At 55.4% G+C, this 11924-nt stretch overlaps 3 protein-coding genes across 3 annotated transcripts; 1 reads left to right on the forward strand and 2 right to left on the reverse strand.

The window, feature by feature from the left end:
• Positions 1-3818: 3818 nt before the first annotated feature.
• IWZ02DRAFT_427707 (Alpha/Beta hydrolase protein) lies at positions 3819-5074 on the reverse strand. The gene is made up of 2 exons (XM_066765928.1): positions 4820-5074; positions 3819-4748 (listed from the first exon to the last, which is right to left on the reverse strand). Exons 1-2 carry the CDS (start codon positions 4997-4999, stop codon positions 3885-3887), a joined length of 1044 nt encoding a protein of 347 aa, XP_066618166.1. The 5' UTR covers positions 5000-5074; the 3' UTR covers positions 3819-3884.
• Positions 5075-5854: 780 nt separating this feature from the next.
• Positions 5855-7339, reverse strand: IWZ02DRAFT_410187 (uncharacterized protein). The gene is made up of 3 exons (XM_066765709.1): positions 6838-7339; positions 6571-6785; positions 5855-6506 (listed from the first exon to the last, which is right to left on the reverse strand). The coding sequence occupies exons 1-3, from the start codon at positions 7331-7333 to the stop codon at positions 6174-6176; spliced, it is 1044 nt and encodes a 347-aa protein (XP_066618167.1). The 5' UTR covers positions 7334-7339; the 3' UTR covers positions 5855-6173.
• A 1266-nt stretch (positions 7340-8605) lies between these two features.
• On the forward strand, positions 8606-11270 carry IWZ02DRAFT_510639 (uncharacterized protein; the record flags this gene model as incomplete). The annotated part of the gene is made up of 3 exons (XM_066770511.1): positions 8606-9015; positions 9079-9820; positions 9866-11270. Coding segments are annotated over 3 exons (2226 nt in total), but the record flags the coding sequence as incomplete, so codon positions are not given.
• Between the last annotated feature and the right edge of the window lie 654 nt (positions 11271-11924).

The following is an 11924-nucleotide window of genomic DNA, read 5'->3' on the forward strand; positions in this document are numbered from 1 at the left end:
TTTTATAGCCTCCCCTTTCGTAATGCGCTTGGCATCATAGTTAAGCTTTCGTACTCTCTTGGAGTTGAGTCGGTTTGTATAGGCAATCCATATTCTGCCTCTTACTAGTCTTACACTATGACCTTTCATAAAGGCTTTGTCCAGGGACTCAATATGGCTGCAACCGACAAGATCAAGTTCATCTGGGTCTCTGATCACCTAACAAGCACGGGAGGCTGGAGAATGTAGTAGAAGTCGGCGCAGCGTTGATGTCAGTGGAAAGCGATTAGTTCTCTCGCAGATCTCTGTACCCTGTGAGTCTTTAGACTGTGGTCTTTCACTAACACTCCGACTTAAAATCCATTCAGGGACATAAAATGGCAGAATCAGACCACTCCCGCCAGGCAACGGTCGCCTCAAGAATGCGCTTGGAGCAGCAGACAGTGATGCAAAAGTTTCCAGATCCAAGCCTCTCGGATATCTTGTACTTTGACTGGTTCCTCCAGCCGGGGGACCCAAAATGCCAGATACTGACATCTTTGAGATGCTAAGGTGTCACGGTCTGCAACCGTCAAATCCTCAGAAAAGTCCTACGGTCTAAGCGTCAGACATTCGGCACCAACATCCCATCCGCACTCGCTTAAGGACTAGTATTTAGCTACATTTACTACTAAGATTAACTCGGCACAATCAAGCATTACTGTCCTGAATGAGAGCCGTTCCGTGTGACTTCACTTCGGTCTCCTGACATCAGGACCTGCGATTCCCCGGCCAGGGAGACTCGAATTGAGAATTTGTTTGGCGACATTCTGTATGTTAAACACAAGCTATCAGAAGTTCAGGTACAGACTATCACGATACATCCGTCTTCTTCCCGTGCGTCTACTTCCGCCAACCTCCTTAATCTTCTTATCGAATGTGATATTCCTGGAGATGACTTGTTCGACTTCAACTCAAATATACAGCCTTCGATTTATATTCGGAAGAGAATCCTGCTGCGAAATGTTTTGTCGGTCAGCTTGTCTTCCAAAGTAGTTCCTGCAGCTCAATTTCTCGCTTGGCTTAGAGAAGTAACGACTTTTCAACGCCTGCCAGGCAGGTTCCACGGAGCCTGCGCTAACTGCATCATTGACGAGGGGACCGCTTGCTCGTACCCGACGAGGCTGTGGAGCAGCCATTTCAAGGCATCTGGAAAGGGCGTTCATTTGTTGGCCCCGATGGACCAATGGAACAGCCGTTCTCTGCTGCAATTGTGCCCAGGGTGGAGCAAAATTGGACAAGTAGACAGAAAACTGAGCGGCTGCTGCGCGGAGAATTATGACGAGGCAGGCTCAGAGTCGCGATCCAAATGCGTCACCTCCGTCAAGTACTCAATGCCTGCTACACTACGACATTCAAAACCAGAAGTTGGTGGATATGAGCTGAAGGCCTACATCACTGACGAGGGGGACTCTCCAGGTGGAAAGCGAAGAATTGGCCTGCAGGAGTAGGCCAATGTTTCGGTTTCCTTCAGCGTACGGAACGGTCTACTTGCGATGAAGACTGGAGTTATGGTGCTTAGACTGGCCCTGGTCTGCTTGGCATTCAGGACTTGCGGTTCTCTACGCTGTCCTTCTTTTGTCCGTATGCTTCCACCTGGGCACGTCATTAAAGACTCCACTCTCCGAACCTTGCCGTAAATTCCAGTCATAGCCGCCTACAAGTCTCCTTCCAAGCCTATATCTTCATACTTGCGGGTCCAGATGTGTTGGCGTATTCAGACCAACGAAATCGACTACCTCACGAAAAAGTCCTTATCAATCAATGCCCTAATGCTTGGCTGTCCCTTTTCTCAGCATTATACTCCGAACCACTCTCCGGACTTTATTCGCTCTTCCACCTGCTTTGGCCTAGACTCCTCTCGTTAAGCCTGCCACCATTCGCAACCCCATCTGGAAATGCGTATAGGAGCTCCTCTAGCTCAGTGCGACAGAGAACCTGGGACCACCCATGCCCAGACATTCAAAGGGCTCGCATTCACCAGCAACACATCTCCCCCGAGCAGCTTGCCAAACCTCACCTTATCACGGGCAGCCTTGCAAACACCGTCGTATACAGTCCACCGCCTTCCTCTCCTCCATATTTGTCCAACACGACGAGTTCCACATCGGAGCCGAACATCCTGACCAAAGTTCTAGTCCCAGCCTCCCTCGACTGCTGGGCCTCACCCCTGATTGGCCTGGCTGCCTCTGCGTCCCCACCTCACCTTTATCCGTGGACGCCTGCAATCCCGACCCAAACACTCGTCTCAGCTGCGCTCTCACCTGCCCGCTGATCTTGAACGCCACTCGGTCCTGCTTCGCTGGCTTCGCGTCTTCGGCCCACTTGTCCGTTGTCGCCTACGCCCAAACGGCTCCGCTATGCAACTTGCGGTCCATCGACGAAAACATGCCACAAGGGTGACCGAGGCCAGTGTGCAACATGAGTGCGGTGGGGCTTCTCTTTGCGGAAATCAGGAGAAGTGCAAGGAAGGTGGCTCAATGGCACCCGGGAAAGACTATCGGGATGTGTGTTCTCCGGGGAAAAGTTGACTACTTGACTGAACTGACACATTTCCAGCACGAAGATCGACCACAGCAGAAAAGAGGCTTGGGGAAAAAGGCTCGTCATGAAGCCTATCTCAAGTTCAACGAGAGGGTCGCCTTACCTCACATCATTCGGCAAGGGGGTAACCTCCACCCGTTCTTTGATGATCCTCTGCCGCAAGGCTCACCCACGTGTCATTCTTCGCCGGTGCGCGCAATCGGAATACACCCTTCACCGTCAAGTATAAAGCCTCAACCATCTCTTCTTATATTTCCCACGCTTCTCAATGCACCGGTTTCTCCGCGGCCCAACTTTCCGCCGCATCGTCCTACGCCCTGCAGGCCGAACATGAAGATCTGTATGGAGCCTCGGTTCTTCGGCGTGAACTGCCGGAGATTCCATCGGATGCTCGTCGCGTTCGTGTCGAGGGCAGGAACACCTGCTCCGCCAAGGTACGTTGGTGCGATTGTTCTTGAGGCGCATTTGCTGACTGGATATGGTTAACTGGAGGCCAGGTTTCGGCAACGCGGCTTTCCTTCAGCAAGCTGGCATTCGCCGAGCGGCGCCCTGTTCCAGGTGCTGCAATGCCACAACTTCGAAGACGCCTCTGATGAAAGCTCCGGTCTCTTTGGTGACGCGACGGCGTCGTTTTTGCTCAGATATCATCAAACTCAGGGGCAGCGGGTCACTTAGTGGCCATCCCTCACAATATCACATTTTGGATGTTCCAGGACGCACAAAAGAAGCACAGGAGGATTTGAGTACCTTCTCAACGTTTGGAAACTGAATTCCCAGTCATTCCCCGTTCGGCTCCACAATTCGGCCACCGTTCAACTCCGCCGCATGAAGAAGGCGCGAAACTACTTCGACAACCTTGATCAAGCGGCAAGGCCGACCCGGGGTTGACGACGTCAAAAGTACAAATACCAAATGCATTTGTTGATTTTGCTGACAACGAGTAGATACCCTCGACTTCGGTGTCCGGTGGCCATCTTGCTTGACGTGGCGGAGAGTCAGACGGCATTTTCTCCTGGTCGCCTGGATGGGTCCTGATGGGAAAGGATGCACTATTTGTCTGGGACTGGGGTTGGATTTTTTGCAGGTCGATTTTATAGACGGCCGCCCTGGTTGAGCAAACAATTTTGACCCAAGGTTCGGCTCATCACGTATGACTTGGGTTCGAGGATGTCGAGCCTACAGTGGGTCGGATAGCGGGCGGGGAAAATTGGGCCAGTTGGCATCTTGAAGATAGAGACGCTATGAATAAGAAAACATTTTTTGATCGGACTGTACGTACATTAGATTTTTACTGTTGTATTTTTGACATTCTCCACTCCCGTTTAACTCAACCACGCCTGCGTAATCCACGTCAACTCCCTCTGCAACCACTCCTCATCATAATCGACCTGCCCATCGAACCCATGCTCCCCGGGCCGCAAAACCAACTCGCACCTAGCGCCATGCTCGCCCTGTAACCGCCGCCACGCCTCGACGAACTTCCTGCTCCCCTCAGCCGGCACAATCGAATCCTGCTCTCCATGCGCGATCAAGACAGGCGGCAACCGCGCACCCGCCCCCGACGCATCCTCCAACAACTCAAACGGATACAACTGCCGCACCTCCTCCCCCCTCACCCTACTCTCCGGCTTCCAATCCTCGCCGCGCTCCAACCACTCAGCGAACCGGCCGTTTTGAAACACCGCGATCATGAGATCCAACCTCTCGGGCGGGTTGACGTTCGTCACGACACGCGTCGGATCGCTCTTCGCCGCGTCTTCAAACTCGTCGACCAGCTCCTCGCCCAGAAACGGCACCCCCAACATCGCGGCATCCTCGGGCCGCGCCCGCTCCGAGAAATGCGCAGCCCGCAGATCCAGCATCGGGAACGTGAGAACGGCGGCGCGCAGGGCCTCGGGCGCGCAAGAGCGCGTCAACGAGTGAACAACGTGCCAGGCGCCGGCCGACTCGCCCATCAGCAGCACGCGGGTGAGGTCGATTTCGACGCCGCATGCGCGCGGCGGTAAGAATGTGGATAGCGTCGTGTGGAACCAGAACCAGAAGTCGCGGATGTCGGAGAGGATGGCGGCGCCGCTGCTTTCGGGCATGAGGCGGTAGTCAGGCGCAACGATAATGGCCGAGTGCTCGAGGGCGTAGGCGAGGACCCATGGCGCGAACCAGGGCGTGTAGAGCCGCGCGCCCGTCACCTGCAGAGATGTAAGTGTTGGGCGCGGTTTGTCGTTTTCCTGAAACGTGGACGGTAGAGAGGGAGACTCACCAAGCCGCCGCCGTGCCACCGCACTATCGTCGGTCGCGGGCCAGGCACCGCGTTCTTGGGGACGAGAATCGACGTCTCGATGGGCTGGTGGCCGTCGACCGTCTTGTACGCGACGTGGTGGATGTGAAAGTCGGCAAAGTGCTCGGCCTCGGGCGTGTGGCCTGCGAGGAGTGACGACATGGCGTGATCTGGGCGGATATCGAAAAAAATGTAGGGTTTTCAGATGGATAAGATTGGCACAGGCTCTATATATACTCTACGGCAGCGAGCGAGCGCAGTCAGATCCGACGCATGCAGTCTCTCGACGCCTCGCCTCCGATCCGAATGCCTCACTACGTAAGCGAAGCGATGTCGGCCTGGGGAGACTGGAAAAGGGAAACGGGCCAGGGGGCTTGGCGCATGGACCGCGGGGAGGGCCAGGATGGATGGGCTTGATAATTGCACGAGTGCTTGAGCATTTGCCGCCGTCGTCCATACATGTCGAATTATGCTGTACACAGTGTGGGAGATGAGAGGTAAGTCGATGTCGGTAGTGCTCGAGATGGGCCTGCATTGTTGTTGGTCGCGCTAGGTGAAAGAGGCAGTTTGTCGGTGCGCAAGCTGCAACTTTATTTCAGCCCCGCCGCTTCTTTGCTGCTGTCGATATGATGTGATGTGCATGTTTCGTAAGGCGAAGAGTCAATGATTGTAGGCGGACAGTCAAGGACGAGAGGGAGCAGTCTCCGGAATCAATCATCGGCGACCAAGCCTCCCTGCCTCTCATGCCCATTCCACTACCCCTTGCCAGACATCAGTTCTCTTCAGATACACCTGTCGCTGCAACAATGACAAGAATTCAGAAGTGTACCGTACATCTGCCCCAAGATCCACGGCATCTCCATCCCCGTCACCATCCCCATCCTCCTGAGGCAAAGCAAACCTGAAACAGGCCGAACAATGCACCCAACGCCGGCCATGCGGCCTGCCTGCCTGGGGTGAGACTGCTGCGGCCCGCCCGTCATGACTGACATGCATGGCGGGCGGCGGCTCGAAATTGCTCAATCTGTTTTCACCATCGCTCGGTTCTTCAAATGTTGATGGATGTCGTGCAGGTGTGGTTTGAAACGGTGCATTACTTTGCTATTTGCCTGCCGCAGGACGGCAATTTCATCTTTGCCTATTCTGTCTGGATCGTGTGGCTTTCTTCCTCCACGTCCCAACATCTGAATGAGTACTTCGACGCCTGAAACAAAATCGCGAAAACGCCAACTATCCTCCAACAGCCATGGTCCACATCATGCATGCCCAAATAGTTTCTGCAATGCGCGAGAAAGCGTCGAGAGGAAACCGTTCCAAACGCCACCGCAGCCTCTACTCACACATTGTCGACACCGGCCTTGCGCGAGTCCTGTATCCCATGCGTGGCCGTGGCTCTCTCCGACTCCGTCCGCCCGCTTGACTGCGACCCGGCGGTGCTGTTGCGGACAACGGCGTGTCCGTTCAGCATGTCGAGATCGATTTGCGACGGCGTCGCTGAAACCTCGGACTCGTTGGAGGAGCGCGAGAAAAGGGAGCGGAAGACTTGACGAATAAACCGGGTGAAGTTGAGGATTGACGGGTACAGCGACGGGAGGTTGGTGAGAATGACGGCAGAATAGCTGCGGCGGGTCCGCCAGATGTTGCCTGGGTTGCTCGCGTCGGCTTGTTTCTGTGCATCGCTTCTGTCAGCTGATTCCGAAGGTTTGAGAGAAGAAGGCTTGTTGGCGACTTGCCTTCTGCAGAGAGTACAGAAGCATTGCTTCCAACACGACGACGATGATGCTTAGCGAGAAGATTGCCGACAGCAACAGTTCGTGCTTGCGATTCAGATCAAGCATCGCGCGGCGGACGAAGAACAGAGCGACAGCGATGACAATCAGGTCCATGACGCCGTCCAGGATGTTGAAGACGTAATTATTGACGAGCGCTGCCGCCGGCTGACACGCGTCTGCAGCAGAGTCAGCGAATGCTGAGAGTTCAAACGGGACTGGCAAACCTACCTCCAGGATCCGGAAAGACCTGCCAATTCCTCTCAATCGGCATGCAGCTCAAATGATGAAACAGAACCGTCACCGCGAAGCAAGTGGCCCAGTACAACGTCGCAACCTGCAGCGGCCGACGCATACGCGTATTCTTCCCGATCAATCGCGCGTAGAAAAACAGCACCGACAGCTTCAGGCTCCAAACGAAGCAGATTACGAGCTCCCAGCCGACCAGCATGACGATGGAGCCCTTCTTCGCCGCGTACCCCAGCTCGTGCAGGTCGCCGTCGGGAGTCATGGAGAGGCGCTCGGCATCGCTCCAGCCCGCGTTGGTGAAGTGGTACGTGGCGCCAGCGTAGGCGAAGCATGCGGATCCGAGCCACCATAGCACTGTGGCGAATATAATGATGTAGTCGTCTGTGCAGACGCCTTGGGGTGACATGGCAGCGGCCGCGACGCGCCAGACGGTTGTGGCTGTGCCGACGGCGAGGCCGGTGGTTGTCTCGATCAGCATGGCGTGATCCATGCCGGTCGTTTTGGTGAAGCTGGAGAGAAGACGACGAGAGAAAACGAGGCTGGCTCTTTGATAAGGTGACGTGAACAAGAGAGGGCGGTTGGAAAAGGTTGTGGGAGAGGAGTTGAGGTCGTCAGATGTGCAGAATATTGGTCGTGTGCCAACGTCGTGCGGTGCAGACTGAACTGAAAAATCGGCACCAGACTGCCCCAATTCCCCACCACATGCCTGTACCGTGTAGTCCCCATTTACTGTTGAGATAACAATGGCGAAGTGTTAACCTTAACGCCGGGCTTCGCCCTCACGACCTCCTCTTCTGGAGCGGGACCGGACTATCAAAATGAACATTACCAACGTTGGCCAGCAGACACAGCTTCCTGGATTCCTTCCAAACTGTAGTCGACTTGCCGTGCCTCTTGATTATTAGAGCGGCAGTCCCCTTTGACAGATTGCGGACATTGTCGTCGATTTCTTTGTCCGCCTCTTCGCCCTTAACACCGGACAGTTTTTGGGGAGTCGGATATACGAGTTGGGGTTCAATTGACTATCGAGAGGCAGCTCAAACTCCCCTTTCATACAGGGAAATGGCAAAACTGGCAGGACAGGGTTTTACGGAATCGGCGTTGTGGTTGCCGCTGGTTGACTTCAATCATGTCGGATTTTATCCCGCAAAGTCAACACCTAAAGGACGGCAATCCTGCGGGAACCACCAGCTTCCCAAGAAAACTCATGATTCTGATTTCCACAAATTTCCTGTGTCCCTGGAATCAAAGCTGCTTCGGTTGATAATGTATCAGACAAGTGTGTTGGGTCATAGACGCGGGCGGCAACCAACTACAAGCAGTGAGAATGGCTACGCGACCAAGCGGGAGATGTAGAAACAAGTGGTATCAATTCTCTGTTGATAATCAAGAAACATCATCCCAAAAGGCACCAAGATGGGAGAATGGTGGTAGACAGATCAGTGACGTCGTCTTTGTTGACAGCGGGGGATCGGCTTTTGACACGGCTGGACCCTGGCAACAGGACAGCCCCACCCTCGGCCAATAGTCAACACCAACCAAATCTTCGACATGCTCATCCAAGATAACGACACAATCCCAATCCCCATCTCGTCCGACCCGTCTTCTCAAACTCTCCGATACGTTGCCCCGACTCGGCACGACACGCTGCATCCATCACGTCAGCATGCCTCGCTCACTGCCGCCATCGATCGCGTAACCAACCCATCTTCGCCCTTCCTCGACGACGCCGTCCATCTCCGCCGTCATGAAGACCGTCGCCATCATCGGAGCCGGCCCATCTGGTCTTGTCGCCGCAAAGACGCTGCTGCACGCGTTCCCGAACAATGCCTTTCGCGTCACGGTGCTGGAGCGTAATGGCCGCGTCGGCGGCATGTGGGCCATGGACAAGGGACAGCCCGGCGGCAAGGCCGACTCGCATATGCCCACCAATATCAGTCGCTTCAACGTGTGCTTCTCGGATCTTGCGTGGAGCTCTGTTTTCCCCGACGCAGACGACGATGACGCCGAGTTGCCCGTGTTTCCGCAGCTCTGGCGCGTGGGGAAATACTTGCAGGCGTATGCGGACAGGTATATTCCGCCCGGTGTGATACGGCTCAATGCGTCTGTCAAGAGCACGGAATTGGTCCAGAGCGGGGGACGCGATAGGTGGAGGGTCAAGTGGGAGCGGTCCCATCAGTCCAACAGCACTCCGTCGTCGGGAAGCCCAGGTTCTGGAGGAAGCTGTCCATCTGAGGAATCCACAGACGAGTTCGAGGAAGAGTTTGACCATCTCATTGCCGCAACTGGATTCATGCACGATCCCAAGAAACACAACTTTGCAGTTCCTGACGGCACTTCTCTCCCTATCAAGCACAGCTCAACCTTTCGTGATTTGAATGATATGATCAGCGAGCACTCGGGCTCCACGGGCAACTCGATCGTCGTGATAGGAGGCAGCATATCAGGATGCGAAACAGCAGCCAACACCGCCCTCCAGATATCCAACTGTCAAAGCTCCCCATCCTTCCCCGGCAAGGATTTCAGCGAATTCAAAGTCTATCACATCATGCCACGGCAATTGTATATTCTCCCTTGCTATCTCCCCCAACCGCCACAAGAGGGCGCCGACTACGACCCCGCCCCTACCTTTGCTCCGTCCGACATGCGCATGTTCAACCTGTCCAAACGACCGCCTGGTCCCGTATCTCCCAACACCGGTCTGGACAGCCAGACCTCGGCCGCAAACAAGCACAAATGGCTCCAGGCGCTTCTGGGTGGGAATCAGGCCGAACTTGGATCGGAAGCGATGACGTTCTCCGAGTCCGACTTTGATGACTCGCCCTACGTAGGAATAAGTGACAACTACGCCGAGTTTGTGCGGTCGGGACTGATCATTCCTGTCCGTGGCAGAGCGAGGAGCGTCGAAGTGCAAGAAAAGGCCGATGGCGGCAAGACCTATGGGATGAAAGTCACGGGGACAGAGGTTAGCTACACAATCCCATCTCGAGAAATCTACTCACAGGCGCAGGACGTGATGATTGAAAACGTCGCGGGCATCGTCCACGCGTCGGGCTTTTCGCCCAACGGATCCTTCTCCTGGCTCCCCAAGGACGTCCGCGAAAAGATGGAGTGCGACGAGCAATGCAACCGGCTGCCACTGCTGCTCAACAGCCGCTGCGCGCTCCACAACGCCGTTCCCTCGCTCGGCCTGATCAGTTTCTACCAAGGCGTCTTCTGGGGCGTCATGGAAATGCAAGCATACCTGCTCGGCCGCAAATGGATTACAGAGGACCAAAGCCCCAACGACACCCTCGACGAAACTTCTGCCGCCGAACTCGCCGACATGCGCGCCCTCCGCGCCGCCATCATCCAAAACACGACCAACGTCCCGCAATTCTGGCAAGGCGACTTTGTCGGGCTGATGGAAGAATTCGCCCGCAAGCTCGACATCACCCGCAACGACACGGGCTTCGACGGCCGCTCTGGCCCCGTCTTTCCCGCCCGCTACGCGCCCCCTGGCACCGACGCCGCCGAAGCCGCCAAAGTCATGGCCGACTCGCATCGCATCGCGCGCGCCGTCGAGCACGACGCCCGCTACGTCGCGTGGGCGGCGTTCCGCGGGCTGCAGGGCCGATGGCGCCTGACGCGCGTGCTGGACTCCAAACTCGCAGGCTTCCCGTCGGGCACCTTTGAAGGCACGGCGTCGTTTCTGCCGCGCTATCCCACTGACGTTGTCTTTGCCGCCGAGTACCTGTACGTCGAGGACGTGACGATCGTGCTCGAGACGGGCCAGCGCCTGCATGCTACGCGCCGCTACGTGTATCGCTACGACCGCAAGAAGGATAGAGTCAGTGTGTGGTTTGTAAAGCCGACCAACAATAAGGCGGCTGACTATCTCTTCTTTGAGATGCAGTTTGAGACGGATGCGGCAGAGGAAAGAACAGGCTGGGTTGCCCGCGGCGCGCATCCCTGCGAAGACGACTTCTACACCAGCCGCGTCGAGTTTCGCTTCCGTGGCGTCCATCTCGATGCGTTTGGCGTGCGATACGACGTCAAGGGCCCGCGGAAGGACTATGTGAGTGAGAACTGGTATCGGCGGTAGTCTGGGATGGGTGGGTTAGGCCGGCCGTAGAAAGACATGTCAGGATGAGGTTTTGGAATGTGTTGTACTGCTCGGCTTCTATCTTACGCGTCATATCTGCTGTACTGATAATGAATCAAAAGACGTGTATTTGCCCCGTCTGCGCGCTGTCTGTCTTTCGGACGAGCCGTGGTCGCCGCCGACGGCTGGCTAGCTTGCTTTCCCCTTACTTTACTGAGTGAGATTTAGTGTCAGTCATTCCTCGACAAACACGCAACCCGTCTACTAGAGGAATGCGTTTACACTTTTTTACTTTTCACTCTTCGCCTCCATCAAACTAAGTAATCAATCCAGCACCCCTCTCACCCATCGCAATAGATCCCATCCCGTTCAAGTGGAGACAGGCAGATATAATCGATCGACAGCCCCAATCCATCTATCTGGGTGTCAACAGCCACGACAGCGAAGATGGTCCAGCTGCATTCGTTGCCCTTGCTGACCAAGCTACTCCCACACCACAAAGCCACGCAAATCTGCTTGTCTGTTCTGACTCCCAGAAAGGCCTAGATACTGGATTAGGCTTTATACCGGCTCAGACATCCATATCGTCAACTACTACACCCGAGCCGAGTTTACGCCAACTCATCTGTCGTAACAATACTTCGACTTCGGTGACTCCTCGTTCTGTATCGTATCGTGGCTTACGGGACTTGCAAACTCCGCCTGCGAACCGTACAGGGAAAGAGGTTTAGTCTACTCTTACAGTTATGGACGCTGCGTACGTTCCAGCCTTCCAGGTCAATATCGCTTCAGGGGCCGTACCGTACCCTGGCAGCCTCCTTCTGCCGACGTCGTCGTTAACCGGCCTGCGCCTCTTGCTCGCGTTCCCTCGGCCACTGCCGCTGCTGGTAGACCCTCGTCTCAAGAATGCGAAGGTTAACGGTCGCGTGAGGCGAGGCTTGTTTGTCGGCGTCGATGTTACCAACCAACATTTTCAGGATATATC

The sequence above is a fragment of the Phyllosticta citriasiana genome (genome assembly GCF_038021145.1).
Source record: "Phyllosticta citriasiana strain CBS 120426 chromosome Unknown IWZ02scaffold_19, whole genome shotgun sequence".
Lineage (NCBI taxonomy): Eukaryota > Fungi > Ascomycota > Dothideomycetes > Botryosphaeriales > Phyllostictaceae > Phyllosticta > Phyllosticta citriasiana.